Consider the following 23,069-nt stretch of genomic DNA (forward strand, 5'->3'; position numbering starts at 1 on the left):
CCGCTTCCCTCCTCAAACCGAGACCGGACAATCACCCAATTACCATAGGAGACAACCCAAAACGAAAAGCCCACAAAGAACCCCCCAATAGTGCAAAGCAAAGTAATAAAAAGTAAAAAGCCCCCACCAGCCATCCCCACCAAAACACCGAAAACCCATAGAAACCGAATAACTTTAACTTCCCCATCTTCACCCAAACTTAAAAGCAGAAGAAAAATGACAATCAAAACGTATAAACATCACTCGGAAAAGTTACAACTTAAAACAAAAAGTTCTCAGTTCAGCACCAGCCCTTTCTTCTTGGCAAAGTCCATCGCGTCTTCAGGTGACTCTAAATAATGGTGGTGGTCCTCGTGCAAAACCCACAGACACGCCGGGTAAAGCAGCCCAAATTTCACCTTCTTCTTGAACAGGATCTCCTTCACTTGCTTGAAGCCAGCCCTCCTTCTGGCCACCTCCACAGTCAGGTCCTGATAGACACGCAACATGCTATTGTCCCATTTGCAGCTCCTGGTACGCTTAGCCCACTGGAGAACACACTCCTTATCCAAACATCTGTGGAACCGGTCCACCATCGCTTTGGGGGGTCCCCCGGCTGTGGCTTCCTCGCCATCGCCCTGTACGCCCTGTCCACCTCCAAAGGCCGGGGAAAAGCCCCCTCCCCCAGAAGCTTCTGGAACATACTCGCTACAAATGCGCCAGCATCAGCCCCCTCAGGGGGACCAACAATTCTTAAGTTCTGCCGGCGAGCCCAGACACCACCATCACCATTCCTGGGTATGCCCTATCTCACCGACAGGACAGACCCAGCAGAGGTGGCGGCACAGTAGTATACAGTCAGGAGGAAGTTGCCCTTAGAACCCTCAACATCGACTCTGGACTCCATGAAGGTTAAACATGGGCAAGGAAACCTGCGTACCGGCCACCATCAGCTGATGATGGTGGTGGTTAGAGGTCAATCATCTCAACTTCAGGACATTACTGCAGGAGTTCCTCATGGTAATGTCCTCGGCCCAACCATCTTCAACTGCTTCATCAACAAACTCCGTTCCATCATAAGGTCAGAAGTCGGGATGTTTGCGGATGATTGCACAATGTTCAAAACCATTCGTGACTCCTCAGATAATAAAACAGTCTTTGTCCAAATGCAGCAAGACCTGAATGATGTCCAGGCTTGGGCTGACAAGTGGCAAGTTACATTTGCGCCACACAAGTGCCAGGCAATGACCATCTTCTACAAGAGAGGATATAACCACTGCTCCTTGACATTCAATGGCATTATCATCGCTGAATCCCCTACAATCAACATCCTGGGGGTTACCATTGATCAGAAACTGAACTGGACTAGCCACATTAATACTGTGGCTACCAGGGCAGGTCAAAGGCTAGGAATCCTACGGAACTCACCACCTGACCCCCCCAAAGCCTGTCCATCATCTACAAGGCACAAGTCAGGAATGTAATGGAATGCTCTCCACTTGCCGTGATGAGTGCAGCTCCAACAACACTGAAGAAGCTCGACACCAAAGCAACCCGCTTGATTCCTTCCCCTTCCACAAACATTCAAATCCTCCACCATTGACGAACAGTGGCAGCCATGTGTACCATCTACAAGATGCACTGCAGTAACTCACCAAGGTTCCTTAGACAGCACCTTCCAAATCCATGACCACTACCATCTAGAAGGACAAGAGCAGCAGATACCTGGGAACCCCACCACCTGGAGGTTCCCCTCCAAGTCACTCATCACCTTGACTTGGAAATATATCGCTGTTCCTTCATTGTCGCTGGGGCAACATCCTGGAACTCCTTCCCTAACAGCACAGTGGATGTACCTACACTTCAAAGACTGCTGCAGTTCAAGAAGGCAACTCACCATCACCTTCTGAAGGGCAACTAGGGATGGGCAATAAATGCTGGCCTAACCAGCGATGCCCACATCCCGTAAATGAATTTGAAAACCAGGATAAGATTTTTTTAAATGAAGATGTTGCTTAGCTGGGAGCCAATGTAGGCCAGTGGACACAAGGGTGATGGGTGAATAGGAATTGGTGCAATTTAGGACACTGGCAGCATAGTTTTGGACGGGGACGCGGAGGGTAGAAACGGGCGACTGACCAGGAATGCTTTGGAATAGTCAAGTCTAGAGTTAACAAAGTCATATACCCAACAAAGTACCTTTGAACTGTATCGATTGTTATAATGTAAGAAATGCAGAAGCCAACTTGCATGTACAAGATCACACAAATAGCAATAACATACATGACTAGATTATCAAATAGCAATGAAATACATGACTAGGTAATCTATTTTACATGCTGACCGAAGAGTAAATGTTGGCCAGGACACCATGAGAACATCTCTGCTCTTTTTTGTTGGATCTTTCATGTCTGTCTGAGACAGTAATTGGGACCTTGCTTCAACATTTCATCAGAAGGACAGCACCCTCAATTGTACAGCATTGCTTCAGTAATGTCTGGATTATGTGCTCAAGTCTCTAGATTTGGGCTGAACACATGACCTTCTGATTCAAAGGTGAAACTGTCATTGCTGAGTCAAAGCTGGCACCCAGCAGTATCAAAGACACAAATTAACCGAAATACAGGTTGCAAATCAACCTCTCCGGTAATTTATTAGGCTCTTAATTTGAAACCAGACCTTGAAATAAACAGGAAATGAGACTACAGAGAGTTTTTTGAGTTATAATTATGGCCTACTTTTCTCAGGCTTTGACTTACCTTCCACTCTGTCTCCGAACTTTTACAGTAAGAAGTCTTACAACACCAGGTTAAAGTCCAACAGGTTTGTTTCGATGTCACTAGCTTTCGGAGCGCTGCTCCTTCCTCACATCGAAACGAACCTGTTGGACTTTAAACCTGGTGTTGTAAGACTTACTGTGCTCACCCCAGTCCAACGCCGGCATCTCCACATCCAACCTTTTAATTACATGAGTTAGACCGCCACGCCTTTAAAAAAATATTTTTATTCTCCTTTTTCACATTTTCATCAAATTTACACCCATCAACAAATAATCAACAACAACAAATACAATGGCAATCCCCTGGCCAACAATCTCCAATCATCCCACCCACCCCTAAACAGCCCCCAACATTTTAAATACAAAACACAAAGGAAAAAGAATCAGGAATCCACCATCAACTCATACCTAATCGGCAATAACCTATACATTCCAAACCCCACTCCCCCCTAATGTTCAATGTCATCCAATTCTTGAAAATGCATGATGAACAATGCACATGAGTTGTAGAACCCTTCTATCCTTCCCCTCAGCTCGAACTTCACTTTCTCGAGTATTAAGAACTCCAGCAGATCCCCCCGCCACGCCGAGGCACAGGGTGGAGAAGCTGACCTCCATCCCAACAGGACCCGCCTTCGGGCGATCAGTGAGGCAAAGGCTAAGGCTAAGAAATTTGCTCCCGCTTCCAACCACGGCTGATCCGACACCCCGAATATGGTTCCTAGGGAACCTGGTTCGAGTCTCACGTGCACCACCTTCGAGATTACACTGAAGATCTCCCTCCAATACCCCTCCAGTTTTGGACAGGACCAAAACATATGAACGTGATTTGCGGGTCCCCCCCCCACAACGTTCACAAACATCATCTACCCCAGTGTTCTTCAAACTTTTTTTCCGGAGACCCATTTATACCAACTGGCCAACCTTCAGGACCCAACCCGGCCGACCTTCGCGACCCACGCTGGCCGACCTGCACGACCCACCATTTTCTCTTACCTTGTTGACAAAAATGGAGGAAATGGTTTTGCGTCTCTTTGGCCCTCGTACACGCTCCTCCAATGGAACCTGTTGGATGAAGGTGAAGCCTTCCGGTGTCGAAAAGTATGGAGTCTCCATCTGTCCAAAGTTCTGCATTTTTTCCCTGTAAAATGTTATCAAATACAACCCCCTCCCCCCGAACATGTAAAGAAAAAATGAATAAAATAACTGAAAAAAATAAAAATTAAATGAATGAAATAAATGAATAAACCCCCCCCGAACTTGTAAAACAAAATGCTGCGACCGTTTAAAAAAAAAACGGCCGCACTGCGCATGTGTGCCCGATCATCGGAGCGCCGATGCTGTAGGCAAAACTATGCGTATGCGTGCCGATGATCTGGCACGCATGCGCAGTGTGGCCGCAATTTTTCTACATGTTCGTGGCCATTTTGAAAACCGCTGGCAGCCGGCGTTATTAACATCCGCCTGCTGGCTGTTGTGCGCAGATTTGCGCTATCGGGAGTGCCGCGACAGACGGCTCCGCGGCCCTCCCGACACCCACCCGCAGGTCGTGCCCCCGAGTTTGACAATGCCTGATCTATCCCCTCAAAGAGTCACTCATCCTCGCCTTTTGTGAGGTGCGTCCTATACACCACCTTCAGCTGAATCAGCCCCAACCTCGCGCACGAAGTTGAGGCATTCACCCTCCGGAGCATCTCACACCACAACCCATCCTCCATACGAGCAAATTACTGCGGATGCTGGAATCTGAAACGATAGAGAAAATGCTGGAAAATCTCAGCAGGCCTGGCAGCATCTGTAGGGAGAGAAAAGAGCTAACGTTTCAAGTCCAATGACTCTTTGTCAAAGCTAACAGACTGAGAAAGTGGGAAACCCTCCTCCATACCCTCCCCCACTCTTCCTCCCACTTCGCCTTAATCCCCTCCAGTGATAGCTTATCCTCCCCCCGTATCACCCCATAAATCGCCGACACCACCCTCTTCTCCATTCCCTCTGTCGTCAGTACCTCTTCCAACAGTGTGGGGGCAGGCGCCACCGGAAAGCTCTGTACCTCCTTCCTAACAAAATCTTGGACCTGCATATATCTAAACATCTCCCTCTACCCCAACCCATATTTCTCTCCCAGCTCCTCCAGCCTCGCAAACCGGCCCCCCAGAAACAAATCCTTTAATACCCTAACTCCCCTCTCCTCCCAAATCCAAAAACTCCAATCCCACTTCCCTGGCTCAAACCGATGGTTACCCTGAATCGGCATTTCCCTTGATCCCACCCCCAGCCTAAAGTGCTGGCGCAACTGCCTCCAGATCTTCAACGTCGCCACCAACACCGGCTATCCGAATATTTCCCCGGGGCCATCGGGAGTGGCACTGTTGCCAATGCCCGCAACCCCAACCCCCTGCACAGACTCTCCATTCTAAGCCACTGGGAGTCGTGTTCCCCCCCCCCTAATCGTGGGCAGCTCGGTAGCACAGTGGTTAGCTCAGTTGCTTCACAGCTCCAGGGTCTCGGGTTCAATTCCCGGCTTGGGTCACTGTCTGTGCGGAGTCTGCACATCCTCCCCGTGTCTGCATGGGTGTCCTCCGGGTGCTCCGGTTTCTTCCCATAGTCCAAAGATGTGCAGGTTAGGTGGATTGGCTATGCTAAATTGCCCTAAGTGTCCAAAAAGGTGGGATGGGGTTACTGGGTTACAGGGATAGGGTGGAGGTGTGGGTTTGGGTAGGGTGCTCTTTCCAAGGGCCGGTGCAGATTTGATGGGCCAAATGGCCTCCTCCTGCACTGTAAATTCTATAACTCTATATAATCCAGCTCTTCACTTTCTCAGCATTCGCCGCCCAGTAATAATACAGTAAATTCAGGAGTCCCAACTCCCTGACTGCTATTCTGTCTGCAACAGCACCTTTTAAAAAAAAAAAAAATATTTTAATTCAATTTTAGCAAATTTTCAACAAACCCCCCCTTACAGAAAAAAGAAAAGCATAAAACACACAGATCAACATCGTACACTTATATCGCGAATTCCCCCAATGTACAAACCCCCCCATGAAACAATAATAAACACATACCCCGAAACCCCCCCCCCCCCCGGATTGCTGCTGCTGCTGACCACCTCCTAACGTTCCGCTAGAAAGTCTAGAAACAGTTGCCACCGCCTGAAGAACCCTTGCACAGACCCTCGCAAGGCAAACTTTACCTTCTCCAATTTAATGAACCCTGCCACGTCGCTGATCCAGGCTTCTACGCTTGGGGGCCTCGCATCCTTCCACTAGCAGAATCCTCCACTGGGCTACCAGGGACGCAAAGGCCAGAATACGGGCCTCTTTCGCCTCCTGCACTCCCGGCTCGTCCGATACCCCAAATAATGCTAACCCCCAGCTCGGCTTGACCCGGGTGTTCACCATCTTAGACACAGTCCTCGCAAAGCCCCTCCAAAACCCATACAGCGCCAGACACGCCCAGAACATATGGGCGTGGTTTGCTGGGCTCCCCGAGCACCTCACCCACCTGTCCTCTACCCCAAAAAACCTACTCAACCTCGCCCCTGTCATATGCGCTCTGTGAAGAACCTTAAATTGTATCAGGCTAAGCCTGGCGCAAGAAGAGGAAGAATTAACCCTACCCAGGGCATCAGCCCACAGACCCTCATCTATCTCCTCCCCAAGCTCCTCCTCCCATTTACCCTTTAGCTCCTCCACCGAGGTCTCCTCCTCTTCCTGCATCTCCTTATAGACCGCCGAGACCTTGCCTTCTCCAAACCACACCCCCGAGAGCACATCTTACGTGCTAGAAGCAGCGGAAATTCCCTTACCTGCCGTCTCATGAATACCCTCACGTGCATGTACCTGAAGGCGTTTCCGGGGGCAGCCCAAATTTCTCCTCCAGCGCCCCAAGGCTCGCAAACGTCCCATCTATAAACAGGTCCCCCATTCTTGTAATTCCTGCTCAATGCCAGCTCAGAAACCCCCCATCCATTCTCCCCGGGTCGAACCGATGGTTCTCTCGGATCGGGGACCAAACCGAGGCCTCTACCTCACCCCTGTGGCGCCTCCCTGGCCCCAAATTTTCAGAGTTGCCGCCACCACCGGACTCGTGGTGTACCTTGTCGGCGGGAGCAGCAGCTGTGCCGTCACCAGCGCTCTCAGACTCGTGCCCACACAGGACGCCATCTCCAACCTCTTCCACGCCGCCCCCTCCCCCTCCATTACCCACTTACGGAACATCCCTGCCTGGTCACTCGATGCAGAGCAAAATACCCCGAATTCATACTATTCGTGTGGGCACTCGCCCTGGGCACCCTGTATAGTACTCTTACCCATTCCACAAGTTGCGGCCCAATCCCAAACTGCTCCAAAACCGCCATCAAATATCCCCATTCCACCCGGTCAAACGCCTTTTCGGCGTTCAACGCCACCACCGCCTCTGTCTCCCTCCCCTCCGCCGGTGCCATAACTACATTCAATACCCTCCTAATGTTCGAAAAGAGTTGCCTCCCTTTCACAAATTGTAGCCACCTGGGTTGGCCACTTCCCGACTTAAAATGGAGAACCGCAAAGACTACAGGGAAATTCAGCCAACACAGGCAAAAACTAGCAAGTGCAGAAATCCTGCGTATTAGAACTTGCAAAGCCCAGACAGCACTGAAACCAGCAGCCATCTGCATATTAATGAGTGATCCCCGGGCACAATTGAAACACTTAAGGTGAACAAGGCTAAGCCAGACTCTTCGGCGCCAGCAAGAACCAAGACAAAGGAAGGCCAATGGACACTCAGGGACCGCCCAGCGATCAGGGAACAACTCCAGTATTGGAGAAATTGATCCAAGTGATTGAAACATCGTCCAATCACTTGGAACCAGGTACGGGGTCCGCCCCGAATGGCAGGAAGCCCCTGGGGACTATAAAATAGAGTCCCCAAGTTCAAATCATCCTTCTTGGCAGGGTCACTCAGCAACTCGAATCAACCCTTGAGAGTGAACTGGCTAAGCTGCCGCATCAACCAAGTAAGTCTCCAGTCAACGCACACTACGAGATAGGTGCTCCTAGCTACCAGTCCATACCTGCTTTTGAATCCTGCAGACTCAGATCGAACGAAAGGCCATTTGTTCCCCTGACCTGGTGGGCCAATTCCGAAGCTAAGTATAGGCCTTTTAGTGATAGAGAATAGTCTAGAAAGTAGAGTTTATGCATGAGTAGTGATTTACGGTGTATAATAAATGTGTTTTGATTTGAATCGTACTAATTGGTGTGTTGAGTAATTGATCAGTACTTGAACTTGAACCTCGTGGCTGTATCATAAAGATACCTGGCGACTCTAGAGCAAAGGTTGTAGAAACAGAGCAAATTTAGTAAAGACCCAACGGGCAACTAATTAAGAGCCAACCAAAGTTAGCAACAAAATACAGTCTGATCTTCCCCTCTTGAGGCACTCCTCCAACCTACCTGCCAACACCTTCGCCAGCACCTTTGCATCCACATTCAAGAGAGATATGGACCTATACGACCCACAGTCTGTCGGATCCTTATCCTTCTTGAGCAACAAGGAGATCGATGCCTGCCTCAAAGTCTGTGGCAACACCCCCTTCCCGATCGCCTCCGCAAACATACCCACCATCAGCGGCACCAACCTATCTTTAAATTTCTTGTAATACCCGGTCTGGTCCTGCTACCTTCCCTGACTGCATCCTCCCAATCGCATCTTTTATGTGCCCTGCCTTCTCCCCATACTCTTAAATTGCTCTCCTCGCCTGCCTCAATGGCACACAGCCTTCCTTGTGGACAGCTAATCAAAGCTCGCCTGCAACTCCTTCGTCTTTTCCAACAGTGCTGGATCGACATCCTCTGCATACCTCCTGTCTATCTCCAACATCTCATCTATTAACATTTGGCTCTCCACCCTCTCCTCCTTGTCCACTTTTGCCTTAAACGTTATCACCTTCCCCCTCATCACCGTGTTCAAAGCTTCCCATACCACCGCCTGCAAAACCGCCCCAGTACAATTAAACCTCACGTATTCCGCAATCACTTTCCCAATCTTATCACAAAACCCTCCGTCCCCAGCAGCCACACATCTAATCTCCACCCCAGCCTCTGCACTGCCCCCTTCTCCAACACCATACCCACCCAATGCGGCCCATGATCCGATATTGCAATTGCTGAATATTCCGACCCCTTGACCCCGGCCAACAGCACTTTCCCCACCACAAAAATATCTATCTGCAAATAGGCCTTATGAACCGAAGAAAGAATCGAATACTCTCGCTCCCCCGGGATGCAAAAACCTCCACAGGTCCACTCCTCCCATTTCCATCAAAAGTCCAGCCAATGCCTTCACCCCCCCCCCGCCCGCCCGACTGGGTAAGCGGCCGCGACCTGTCCAGTCTTGGCTCCTGCACCATGTTCCAGTTTCCACCCACTATCAATTCATGTGAATCCAAGTCGGGGATGCCCCCACACACCTTTACAAACCCTACATCATCCCAGTTGGACCATACACGCTTACCAGCGCCATCAGCCTCCCCTCCAATACCACTGTCACTATCACAGACCTACCTCCCTGATGCGCCACAACTTTCTCCATTTGGAACCTCACTCTCTTACTAACCAGGACCGTAACCTCCTGTGCCCTGCCAACAAAACCCAAGTGAAGCACGTGACTAACCCAGCCCTTCCTAAGCCTCACGTGATCCTTCACCTTCAAGTGGGTTTCCAGCAGCATCGCCACATGTTGCCAACTTTTGCCTTAGTTTAATTACTCTGTTTTATCACCTTTGCCCTTGAGTCGCCAGGTATCTTTATGATACCGCCACGTGGTTCAAGTCCGAGTAATGATCAATAATCCAATACACCGATTAGTAAGATTTAAATTAAAGCACATTTATTATACACAGTAATCACTACTCATGCATAAATTCTATGTCTAAGCTACGTCTTACAACTAACAGGCCAATACTTAACTTGGAACTGGCCCACCAGGTCAGGGAAACGAATGGCCTTTCGTTCGGGTTCTGAGCCTGCGGGATTCGAAGTTGGTACAGAGTGATAGCTAGGTGCGCCTATCTCGTAGCGAGCGTTGAAGTAAGACTGGATATCGGCGGCGGCTGAACCGGTCACTGTCAAGGGTTGGTTCGCGTTGCTGAGTGACCCAGTCAAGAAGAACGATTTGAACTTGGGCTTGATTCTTATAGTCCCCAGGGGCTTCCCGCCTTTCGGGGCGGACCCTGTACCTGGTTCCAAGTGATTGGACTTTGTCCCAATCACTTGGTTTGATTTTCTCCAATGCTGGAGCGGTTCCCTGATCGATGGGCGGTCTTGAGGTGGTCGTTCACTTCCCTTTGTGTAGGCTTCTGCTGGCACCTAAGAGTCTGGTTTTGCTTTATGTGTCTAAATGTTGTTCATTGTTCCCAGGGATTGCTCATTAATATGCAGATGGCTGGTGTTTTGTTATGCTGATGGTTGCTGGTATCGATCTTGTCTGGCCTTTCCAGAGGTAAATACACACTCAACCTGCAGCTGCTCGTTTGTGTCCTGTTGGCTGACTTTCCCATCAGCCTTTGCCGTTCGCCATTTTAAATCGGGAGTTAGCCATTCTAAATCGAGAGTTAGCCATTTTAACTGGCTACACACATCAGCCTTCAAACTTTTCAGGTGTGCAAACACTCTTGACCTCTACACTGGGCCTCCCAACCCCCTCACGCTCCACGTAACTATCCTAACTGGCATGCCACAGGGGTCGGTGCTGGGACCACAACTTTTCACAATATACATTAATGATCTGGAAGAAGGAAATGAAGGCATTGTTGCTAAGTTTGCAGATGATACAAAGATCTGTAGAGGGACAGGTAGTATTGAGGAAGCAGGCGGGCTGCAGAAGGACTTGGACAGGCTAAGAGAGTGGGCAAAGAAGTGGCAGATGGTATGCAATGTGGAAAAGTGTGAGGTTATGCACTTTGGAAGGAGAAATGGAGGCAATAGACTATTTTCTAAATGGGGAGATGCTTTGGAAATCAGAAGCACAAGGGAACTTGGGAGTCCTTGTTCACGATTCTCTTAAGGTTAACGTGCAGGTTCAGTCGGCTGTTGGGAAGGCAAATACAATGTTAGCATTCATGTCAAGAGGACTAGAATACAAGACCAGGGATATATTCTGAGGGTATATATGGCTCTGGTCATACCCCATTTGGAGTATTGTGAGCAGTTTTGTGCCCCGTATCTAAGGCAGAATGTGCTGGCCTTGGAAATGGTCCAGAGGAGGTTCGCAAGAATGATTTCTGGAATGAAGAGCTTGTTGTATGAGGAACGGTTGAGGACTCTGGGTCTGTACTCGTTGGAGTTTAGAAGGTTGAGGGGGAATCTTATTGAAACTTGCAGGATACTACGGGGCCTGGATAGAGTGGACGTGGAGAAGATGTTTCCGTTTGTACGAAAAACTAGAAGCAGAGGACACCATCTCAAACTAAATGGACGATTCTTTAAAACAGAGATGATGAGGAATTTCTTCAGCCAGAGGGTGATGAATCTGTGGAATTCTTTGCCACAGAAGGCTGTGGAGGCCAAATCACTGAGTGTCTTTAAGACAGAGATGTTTAGGTTCTGATTAATAAGGGGATCAGGGGTTATGGGGAGTAGGCAGGGGAATGGGGATGAGAAAAATATCAGCCATGATTGAATGGCGGAGCAGACTCGATGGGCCAAGTGGCCTAATTCTGCTCCTCTGTCTTATGGTCTTGTCTAACAGGGGGTCTTCCCTCCCTCCCCACCTTCCTATCCACCATCATCATAACTCTGGGCCCTGCCCACTGGGCCTGACCCCCTATACATTGTTAACATTGAACCCCATCCCCCCTTCTCAGAATCCCCCCCCCCCACCCCCCCACATGTCCTCTCGAAAAAGCCTCACCCAGTATCGATCCCCCCCCCACTTCACACCTCTTAGGCTGCTCGTCAGGCTCCAATGTCCGCAGCCCCTCCCCTCACCACACCTCCGTTCACTAACCAACTAAAGCTGGCTAGTGCGAGGGCCCGGGCTCAGGCCTTCCCTCTCCTTCCGCCCAGTCCCAGGAAAAACAATCAAACATGCACATCCCAGAAAAAAAAAGTCGCTACAAAGAACAACAATAAAATACTTAACCTCTATAACAGCATGAAGTAAAAACATGACTCAAAACTGCATAGAAACACTCTCCCAACTCCCCTTCCACAGTCCACAACAACGCTTCAGTCCCATTCTTCACTTCTGCCCCAAGCTTCTGTCTTCAAAAACGCCTCCACCGTCTCAAAATAGAAGTCTCTGGAGTTGGAGCTCCCCCTCAGCTTTGCTGGATACACTACTCCAAACCACACCCCACTATTGTACAATGCTGTTTTCACTCGGCCGAAAGTCGCTTGCCTCCTTGCCAGTTCCACCGCCAAATCCTGGTAAATGCGAACACCCGCACCAGCCCACTGCACCTCCCGCTTCTGCTTTGCCCAGTTCAAGACCTTGTCCTTCGTGTGGTACCTGTGAAAATAGATGACCACTGCCCTTGGCGGCTCGTTCAACTTCAGCTTAGGCCTCAGCGACCGATGAGCCTGGTCCAGTTCATACCGAGAGGGTTCCTCCCCCCCTCCCATCAGTTCCACCAACATCTTGGCAAAGTATTCCGTTGTCCTGGAGCCCTCCACCCCCTCGGGCAGGCCCACAATCCTCAGATTTTGCCACCTCGAGCGGCTCTTCAAGTCATCCAACTTAGCTTGCAGCCCGTTGTTGGCCTCAACTACCCTCTGCAGCCCATTCCATCAAGATGAGCTGATCGCGGTGCTGCGACATGGCCTCCTCCACTCCATTCATCTTCTCGCTCTGCTCCCTCACCTGGGTTGATGTCTTCGCCACAGCCACCCTCACTGGGGCAATTGCCTCCTTCACCAACGCCTTCAGTGCCACCGCCATCTCCTTTCTCAGCACCTCCATATGCTTCGCCAATTGCTTCTCCAACTCCAAGGATATCACCGCAGTCATCTTCTCTGCCGTAAGCAGTGCGGCCCCACCCAGCAGCCCTGCCTCCGCCATCTTGCCAGCTCTCGGGCTGGCCCTCTCACTCGACGGTGAACCCTCACTCCCTCCTTCCTTCACGGGCTGTTTTCCTTTGACTCTTTGACATTCTTTGCCTTCTTTATACCTTCCAACACCCAATCATGCACAAATTGCCCCCAGGACCGGACTCCTAAAAACACGCCTCGAGCAGGAGCCAGCTAACATGCGACTTCCCCTCTACATGCCGCCACCGGAAGTCAGACTTCCACTTTAAAAGAAAAACCCTGGATTGAAACTTCCAGCAGTTATTATGCAACAGTATAATACTTTAGCAGGCTATTCATGCACACAATCCCTCCTAGCCATGCATAGACTGTATGTCATGGTACCTCGTTCCATTCTTGCTGCCTTGAACTGAGTGCTCACGCTGTGTCTACCTCATCCAGCTCTGACCTGGTACGTGTTAACGGCCATCTAAACCAAATGTCAGAGGGTGATTGCACAGCTTTGTGGGATCCTATCTTTTAAACTGGAGGCAGTAAACACTGTCTGACATGTCCAAGTACAGGTCTTGGCCAAAATATCTCCAGGGATGTGTTACCTGGATGTGTTTGTACCCCACAAATCCCTCTTTCTTATCTGAATGGAGCCCCAAATCAAAGCTCTTCCTTATTCCTTCATAAAGTGTAACAGTCAAAACCAGCAGTTGTGAAGAACAATGAAAAAAAGTCTTGATGGGGATAAAAAACACTGCAAAAAAAAAAGAGCTACCCAACAAAACCACTAAGTGCATGGAGCAAACTGCACAGGCAACCTCCCACCCCAAACACCTTTCTTCCCTATTTCAGCAGGTGAGCTCCAGGGACTTCCACGCCCTAGTTGTGACGACTGAAGCTCACGCTTTTTCAGGTGCTAAATCTGCAGGGCAAACTTTATCTATCCGATTTTATTATTTCGAGCTGGGCTGCGGGATTTGGACATTATTATTCACTGCTAAATTGCACCTTGTAAAATCAGGCATGCAACAAATCACATGTCTGATTTTATAACCTCTGGTTTCCTGGGGCCTCTTCAAATTTACCCTATTAAGTATATCCATGAAGGAATGTGTGTGGGAGCCAGACAAAGACGTGGAGAGCCATACAGAAAGGAGATGAGATGGGGAACAAGTTTTACAAATTGTGTTAGAAATAGAGTGAGAGAAGTACTCAGATATAAACAGAAAGGTATCAACATTATAGTGGGAATCGCCTGTGATATGAAAGAGTGAAAGTGGAATATAAAGCACAGAGTAGATGTCACTCGAAGAGAATGAATAAGCAGAAGAGAAACAGAATTTCTTTGTACCTTGCTGAACTTGACAGAAAACTACTATAACGTATAAAACCAATTACTGTGATAATCATAGTCTGTTCCAAGTTTCGAGCATTTTTAAGCTCAGGATTGAAATAATTAGCAGCTGATGGTTGACATATAAGCATTCACTAGTCTTGAAGAGGTGGAAGCTTTCTATATTTTGTTGGAATTTTTGTTTCTAACTAATACATGAATAAAGTAGAAGTTGCAATATTTGCATAAATTGCCCTAACTTATTCATCTGTGTAAGTGGAGTGGATCCAACAGTGGTAGTGCATGTGGAGCAGGTAGGTAATCACATACCTGAAGCATTTTAGTTTCAAAGAGAGTCAGGTTGGATCAGGGCTGCCAATCAGAGTTGGGTTTGGGATTTCTCACCGGAGTCAAGTTAGGGTTGGGTTCAAAAGTTGGAGGAGGTTTTGTTTTCCAAAATCTGCTGTTGGTTCTGTCAATGCCATGTTGAAAGCCGGAAATCTTGTCCTTGCTTTGTATAGCTATCTCTAAATATAGCAGGTCCCAAAAGAGCAATTAATTAAATTTTCATATATTTTGACATCTGAATACATCTGCATAACTTTTAGGGATACAAATTTCATAAATAAATTTTGGCATGAAAGCAAGACTTTATAATAGCAGTAATGATGGAAGGAAGGTTTTCTACGAATTTTACCAGTTTAAGGTTAATAGAAGGAGGCCAGAGAAAGTTTGAGTATTTTTCAAAATGTGGCCTATATAACAGGTTTAATGTTGAAAAGAATGTTGAATACTTCATTTATTTTGAATTTTGATGCAGTAATAATGTATTCTTCTGCTTTAAGTTAGAAAGCACACGTTCACTGAATGTATTTTTCTAGCTCTCGGAGGAAGCAGCTAAAGAGCAGCAGCAACTAAAGTCCTTGTTGCGATGGCGAAGGCTTCAAGACGAACTTCAGAACTCTGAAGAAGAATTGCAAGTGTTGAGGTGAGCACAGCTACATTGCACGTCAGTGATGGTGTCAAATAGTCGGGCATTTTGCTGTCTTTGAAAATGATTTTAATTTATAAAATAACAATGGAAAGCACACAATTAAATCCGACAGACTGAGGCCTCCACAGACATTTGAGCTAAACTGATTTCAAGTGTGCCATCATTATTTAGGTGCCTATTATGAAATGTATCATTTTCAATTTTAAGTTGAACTTTTTTCAGGAACTGGATGAATAAGTATCTGCTCCATTTATATACATGTTTCTGGAGTATGTGATTTCCAGTTTGGCTGGGCCCAACTCTCTTTGCAACACACATTTTTAATAAAACTTTTGCTCTAAGGTTTAAGCCCTATGGAAATTCAGAGCACATATTGTCAACTTTTAGTTGCATTTGGTTGCTAAAATTGATCTCTTTCTTGCTTGAACAATTTTGTCTTTTTGCACAATAAGTCCATTTTAATTCCACCTGCCCCCCCCCCCCCCACACACACACACATCACTGTTTCTTGAAATCTTTAATTGTCCATAGGAGTGTAGAGTATTTACAACACAAGGAAGTCATTCAGACCATTGTGTCCATGCCAGTTCTTTGCTAAATCAATCCAAACTTAAATCCACTGTTGCATGCTCTCCATACAGTCCTGCATCATCACCTCATTTTCAGTATCTGTGGGATTTGGACTGGCTGAGTGAGTGGGCATATGCATGGTAGGTGCAGTAAAATGTGAATAAGTGTGTGGTTATCTACTTCTGTAGCAAAAATAGGAAGGCAAATTATTATTTGAATGGGTGAAAATTAAGAGAGGTGGATACTCAGCGAGAACTTGGTGTCCTCGTGCATCAGTCGCTGAAAGTAAGCATGCAGGTACAGTGGCAGTAAAGAAGGCAAATGATATGTTGGCCTTCATAGCGAGAGTATTGGAGTATAGGAATAGTGATGTTTTACTGGAACGGTATGGGGCATTAGTGAGACTACACCTGGAGTATTGTGTGCAGTTTTGGTTCTTGCAATGGAGGGAGGACAGCGAAGGTTTACTAGGCTGATTCCTGGGATGGCGGGACTGTCATATGAGGAGAGACTAAATCGGTTAGGATTACATTCATTGGCGTTTAGACGAGTGAGAGGGGATCTCATAGAAACTTACAAAATTCTAACAGGATTAGAAAGGTTAGATTCAGAAAGAATGCTCTCAATGGTGGAGAAGTCCAGATCTAGAGGCCATAGTTTGAGGATAAGGGGTAAAGATGAGGCAAAATTTCTTCACCCAGAGTGTGGTGAATCTATGGAATTTGCAAACCACAGAAAGTAGTTGAGGCCAAAACGTGTAATTTCAAGAAGGAATTAGATATAGCTCTTGGGGCTAAAGGGATGAAGGGATATGTGGGGGAAGGATCAATACCCTGGATCAGGGTATTGAACTTGATGATCAGCCATGAGTGTAATCAATGGCGGAGTGGGCTCAAAGGATTGAATGGCCTCCCCCTGCTTCTATTTTCTATGTTTCTATGTGTATAAATGCACAAAGTTTGGTTAATAAAGTTGTTGAGCTGAAGGTGCAAATAGTCATGTGGGAATATGATGTAGTAGTGATAGCTCAGACCTTGATTTTCAGAGAGGGGAGGTTGATTGTTTTAAATTCCTGGGGTGCAAGGTATTCGGCAAAGCTGGGGAAGGACAAAAAGATGAAGGGTAGCAGTGTCATGATACATGAAATTATTGCAGTGTCAGAAAGAAAAAATATCCTTGGTGGATCAGAGATAAAATCTGTTTGGCTGGAGATGAGAAGTAATAAAGGAGCTATTATACTATTTAGTATAGTTTAAAGGCTGTGGAATAGTGGGAAGAAGAAAAAGGAGCAGATTTGAAAGAAACTACTGAAGGTGCAAGAACTATAGAATAGTGATAGAGTAATAAGAAACATTAACTGTCGCGACATTGAGTGATTGTGTCAAGTGCAGAGACAGAGGAATCTCTGAAGTGTGTTCAGGAGAATTTTCTTGATCAATGTGTCCTGTTCAATGAGGAAGTAGGCATTGCTGGATGTGGTTCTGAGGTATGAAGTAGGCAATGTGGAAAATATGACCGTCAAGGAGCACCTTGGCAATAATGATCAGCGTATCATAAGGTTTAGATTAGTCATGGAGAAGGTCAGGGAGCAATCTAGAGGAAAAATACTTAATTGGAAGAAGGCTGGTTTCAGCAAATTGAGGAGGGATCTGACCCAGGTATATTGGAGTCAAAGGTCTCCATGCTGAAACAATGGCGTAACGCGCACCATTTAAAAAGGAGATGTATTGGGTACAGTCTAGGTAAATTCCCAGAAGACAAGAGGGAAAGTAAAGACAATGAAGCTTGACATCCTTGTATGATAAAGGAGTAAGATGAAGCAGAAAGGAGGGATGTGTAACAGATATAAACTTGATAATATAAGGGAGAATCAAACTGTATAGGAGGAAATGGAAAAGAAACTAAGAGGGGTGAAGCGACAGTAGGAGAATAAATTGATGGCTAACACAGAAGGGAACCAAATGTTTCCATTGACATATTAGCAGTAAAAGGGTTGTCAGAAGAATGATGAGACTGATTGCGGAGCAAAATGGAGTCTGTTGGTGTTAAAAGAAGGCATGGCTGAGGTACTGAATGTGTACTTTGCACTGGTGTTTACGGTGGAAAAGTACCGTGCCAAAACTATGGTAAATGAGGGGGTTGCCGGGACACTGGACACGATTTAAAAAAAAAAAGAGGCTCTAGAAACGCTGGCAATAATTAAAGCAGATAAATCACTAAGCCTGGATGGGCTGTTGTAATGACTTAAATGCCTTTGAGATTGGCCAATTAGAATACAAGTTCCCTGATTGGTGGCCTAATCGGGGAACCTCTTTCTGTGTATATAATAGGGAGTGTCAGATCCTCTGCACTCCCGGTGTAGACAGCAGAATGAACGGTCATGGTTGTTCAGCTGTTGGGTTTGTAAATAAAAGTAATTCTGGTGATGGGACTTCTGCCTCCATGGACTTATTACAGTGTCGACGAGGAAAACGGAACAACGAAACCTGCTCGTCAGCAGCTGCCGCAGATTGAGGGTAAGCCACTGACAGGCAAAATGCCTTTATTGGGGAAGTTAGACTCTTTTGACCCTGCAGTGGAAGACTGGGCCCAATATGTAGAGCGGATGAAGTACTTCTTTAGAGCAAACAATATAATTCCGGATGAAAAGCAACGGGTCATTCTGCTGACCGCCTGTGGGCCAGCAGCCTTTGCCATTATGTGTAGTCTCACTTTTCCGGAGGCACTGGGCACACAAACGTTCCAGGAATTGACGGACTTAGTAAAAGAGTACTATGACCCTAAGCCACCTCTGATCCTGCGTAGGTACCGGTTTTACTCAGCATTCCGAGACACTGGAGAGTCAGTTACAAACTTTTTAACAAGATTAAGGCGATTAGCAGAGGCTTGCGAATTTGGCCTGACGCTAAATGAGATGCTCTGAGACCGTTTGGTATGTGGAATAAATAATTTAGCAATACAGAAACGTCTGTTAGCAGAGGCCGAGCTGGATTGCAAAAATGCATTGCAGCTGGCTTTGTCCTTAGAAAAAGCAGCAAGCGGAGCGCATGAGTTACCGGGTACTCCGATGGAGGTAGACGCCCATACCAGTGAAACTGAGTTAAGGGCCTACCGCTGGGGGATAGGCAACTGCCTATCCCTCAGGAACGACTCGGATACTAAGTTAACCAGGCCCACTCGCAGAAGCCTTCCCAAGCAAGGGGAAATTAGGTCCAGACAGACAGCAGCCCCTACAACCTTTCGCCCGGCAAAATATTGTAGTTGTTGCCAGAGATCGGAGCCAGAAAGGAGAAATAGATGCCCAAAACCAAAATCTTGGAGAAGGTCACGTAGGCTGGAGTACAGGAGAATGCATACCCTAGAAGCCCCACCTACCTCCGACGAGGAACAACTAAATTGTGTAACGATGGTAAAATCAAAACCTATTAAATTTTCCGTAAGGTTGAATGGACGTCCCACACTGATGGAAGTTGACACTGGAGCAGCCGTATCAGTGATAGGGGAAACAGTATTGAATAAACTTCGCAGTGGACTCCAACCCTTATTTCTAACCAGGACCTCGGCAAAACGGAGGACATACACAGGGGAACCACCGAGAGTGTTGGGCACAACGCATGTAACTGTGCTTATGGAGAGCAACTGGTTAGGCTGCCTTTAATGGTAGTGAAAGGTGTGGGGCCAAGCTTATTGGGACGAAACTGGCTAAAAGAGATGCAGCTGGATTGGGTAAACATTTTCCAGCTGGAAAATGGCCGCCTGAGCGAACGCCTGTGCAGATACCCAGAGGTTTTCCGAGAAGGGCTTGGAACAATAAAGGGAGCAATGGCGACATTGCATGTAGATCCAGAGGCAGTCCCAAAATTCTACAAGGCCCGACCAGTACCCTTCGTATTAAGGCAGAAAGTCGATATGGAAATAAAACGTTTAGAGCGTGAGGGAATAATAAAACCGGTACAGTTTGCAGAGTGGACGGCACCCGTGGTGCCTATCCTTAAGTCGGACGGCTCGGTCCGCCTTTCTGGAGATTTCAAACAAACGATTAATTGCTACTCACAACAGGACAAATACCCAATTCCCCAGATTGAGGATTTGTATGCAAAGTTGGCTGGAGGATTCCTATTCTCAATGCTGGATATGAGCCACACATATCTAGCTGAAGCTGGACGAAGAATCCCAAAAATTCTCAACGACACCCTGAAGGGCCTTTTTCAGTATACAAGATTGCCCTTCGGGGTATCGTCAGCTTGTGCGATATTCCAGAGGACAATGGAGAATATATTGCAAGGGCTACCACAAGTTGCTATTTATCTGGACAATGTCCTCATTACAGGAAAAACAAAGATAGAACACCTGCAAAACCTGGAGGAAGTTCTTAGGAGGTTTTCAGCAGCAGGCGTGCGTCCAAAGAGAGGGAAATGTGTTTTCCTAGCACCTCAAGTAACCTATCTGGGATACAAGGTTGACAAATCAGGGCTACACCCCTTGGAGGATCAGGTGAGGGTGATTAAAGATGCCCGGCCCCCACCACAATCCAGGAGTTAGGACTGGTGACATATAATGGGAAGTTCATACAGAACAGAGCTTCCATCTTGGACCCCCTACACCAATTACTAAAAAAGAGGCAAGCCTGGGAGTGGTCCGCCCGCCAAGACAGGGCTTTCAAGAAGATAAAAGAACAGCTTTCCTCAGAGAACGTCTTGGCACACTACAACCCAGGAAAGAGTTGGTGCTCACGTGCGACACGTCTCCATATGGCATTGGTGCAGTTTTGGCACACAGAGGGCAAAACAGACAGGAACGACCTGTAGCGTTTGCTTCCAGGGCGCTGGCAGCAGCAGAACAAAAGTACGCCCAAATCGAAAAGGAAGGACTGGCTGTGATCTTCTCGGTGAAGAAATTTCACCAGTACTTGTACGGGCAAAAATTCACTGTAATTACAGACCACAAGCCATTGCTGGGTTTGTTGAAAGAAGACAAAGCAATACCACCAATAACTTCGGCCCGGATCCATTGCTGAGCCCCACTACTGGCGGCGTACCAGTATCAACTGGAGCATCGGCCAGGATCCCGGGTGGCAAATGCCGATGCACTAAGCATGCTGCCATTACCGGACGCCCTGCCAAAATAGAGTACCCAAAATAGAGGAAACGGAATGACGTTACATTTCCTGGACACCCTTCCAGTGGCCGCACAAAACATTTGTTTATGGACCCAAAGGGACCCGGTTTTATCAAAAATAAAACACATGGTGCTAACTGGGGAGATGGAAAGACCGGTCCAGGCGGAATTCCACTCTTACTGGAGCAGAAGAGAGCAGATCACCGTGGAAGACGGGATCCTGCTATGGGGGGCTCGAGTAATAGTTCCAAGTCAAGGCCGTCGAGCCATACTGGCTGAACTACATCATGGGCACTCTGGAGTCTCAAAAATGAAGATGCTGGCTAGAAGCTATGTCTGGTGGCAGTCCTGGACACATACATAGCGGCATTGGTAGGTCAGTGCCAAGAATGCCGACAAGGGCAGAAGGTGCCACCGGCAGCCCCGCTGCACCCATGGGAATGGCCAGGTAAACCATGGTCGCGACTTCATGTCGATTTTGCAGGCCCGTTTATGGGTTCAATGTTTTTTATAATAATAGACACCCATTCCAAATGGATGGACGTCTATAAAATGAACTCTGCAAATTCAGCAAGTACCATTGGAAAAACTAAGTACCTCGTTCGCAACTCATGGTATCCCGGAGGTGTTAGTTTCGGATAATTCATCGGTTTTCACCAGCCAGGACCTCACACAATTTATGAAGTCTAATGGCATTCGGCACATAAGGATGGCACCATACCACCCGGCATCGCATGGTTTGGCGGAGAGAGCCGTCCAGACCTTAAAAGTCGGGTTGAAGAAACAGTCAGCAGCTTCATTGAACACCAAACTGTCACGCTGGCTATGTGACTACAGAACAACCCCACACGCCACAACGGGAATAGCACCGGCAGGGCTACTCATGGGCAGACGACTCCGAACCCGGCTGAGTCTACTATTCCCGAATTTAGGAGGCAGAATAGAACGACACCAAGAGGCCCAATGCAGGGGGCACGACAACACTCGCCGAGAAAGGCAGTTCAACACTGGTGAAAATGTATGGGTCAGAAATTATGCGAATGGCCCCACATGGGTAGCAGGAACAGTCAAGGCCAGGACAGGACCTGTGTCGTATGAGATACGTGTGGGAAAACATGTAATAAAGAAACACCTGGACCAGGTGCAGGCCTCAGATTTGTTTCCTCCTCCAGTGCTGACTCAGACCAGCATACCAAGGACCATGGAGAGTCCTCCCCGACAAACTATTCACGCCCCTCCGACACCACTGGTGAGGACATCGGACTCGGATATGGACACCGTGGAGCATGCCACAGCTGTACCCCTGCCACCGGAGGAAAGGGGCGAACCTCAGGCGCTCACATCGGAAAAGACGGGCACCTAGCCGTTATACCCCCCCTACTTAGGAGGCTGAAGTGGAGAATCCGGACCCGCCGCAAAAACGAAGCAGGAGACCCATGAGTCACGAGGACCATGGGAGCTCCTCGGACTTTGCGGGGGAGGGGTGTAATGACTTAGGCCAGCCTTTGAGATTGGCCAATTAGAATACGAGTTCCCTGATTAGTGGCCCAATCAGGGAACCCCTTTCTGTGTACATAACAGGGAGTGTCAGATCCTCTGCACTCCCGGTGTAGACAGCAGACTGAATGGTCATGGTTGTTCAGCTGTTGGGTTTGTAAATAAAAGGAATTCCGTTGACGGGACTTCTGCCTCCGTGGACTTATTACAGCTGTATCCTGGGTTGCTGAGAGAAGTATGGGTAGAAGGGTAGTGGAGGTGCTGGCTACAAGTTCCCAATCTTCAGATAAAAAAGTGATACCAAAGATCTGGAGGATTACAAAGCGGAGAAGGATAATCCTGACAAATTAGTCCATTTAACATTGTTGATGGGAAAAGCTTTTAGAAACAATAATGCGGAGAAAAGTCAGACACTTGGACAGGAATGGACTACTTCAGGCGAGCCATCATGAGGATAAAGTGTGTTTGACTAACTTGATTAAGTTTTTTGATGAGGTAACCGAGAGGGTGCATGAGGGCAATTTAGTTGATGTTGTGTACATGGGCTTTCAAAAGGTGCTTGGTGGAGTACCACCTATTAGACTGGTTAGCAAAATTGAAAATCTTGGGCCAAAAGTGGCAGTAGTAGCTTAGGCTAAGGACGAGAAAGAGTTGTGAATGGCTATTGGGGGTACAAGCTACAATTTTGGAATTTGCAGATGACAGAAAAGTTGGAAGTGCAGTCAACACTGAGGATGATAATAAAAAAATTCAAGAAGACATAGATGAGCTGCTAGAAAAGATTGACACATGACAGGT

The 23,069-nt window shown here is 47.5% G+C and overlaps 1 protein-coding gene across 6 annotated transcripts in view; it reads left to right on the top strand.

Moving 5' to 3' along the window:
• aopep (aminopeptidase O (putative)) overlaps positions 1-23,069 on the top strand; it is a 480,514-nt gene that overhangs the window by 171,593 nt on the left and 285,852 nt on the right. For all 6 annotated transcript variants that reach the window (XM_072516725.1, XM_072516726.1, XM_072516724.1 and 3 more), the window contains one exon: positions 14,974-15,080. In XM_072516725.1, the coding sequence (XP_072372826.1) occupies positions 14,974-15,080 (107 nt within the window). The remainder of the gene's footprint in view (positions 1-14,973; positions 15,081-23,069) is intronic.

Source organism: Scyliorhinus torazame, chromosome 9 (genome assembly GCF_047496885.1).
Source record: "Scyliorhinus torazame isolate Kashiwa2021f chromosome 9, sScyTor2.1, whole genome shotgun sequence".
NCBI classification, from domain to species: domain Eukaryota; kingdom Metazoa; phylum Chordata; class Chondrichthyes; order Carcharhiniformes; family Scyliorhinidae; genus Scyliorhinus; species Scyliorhinus torazame.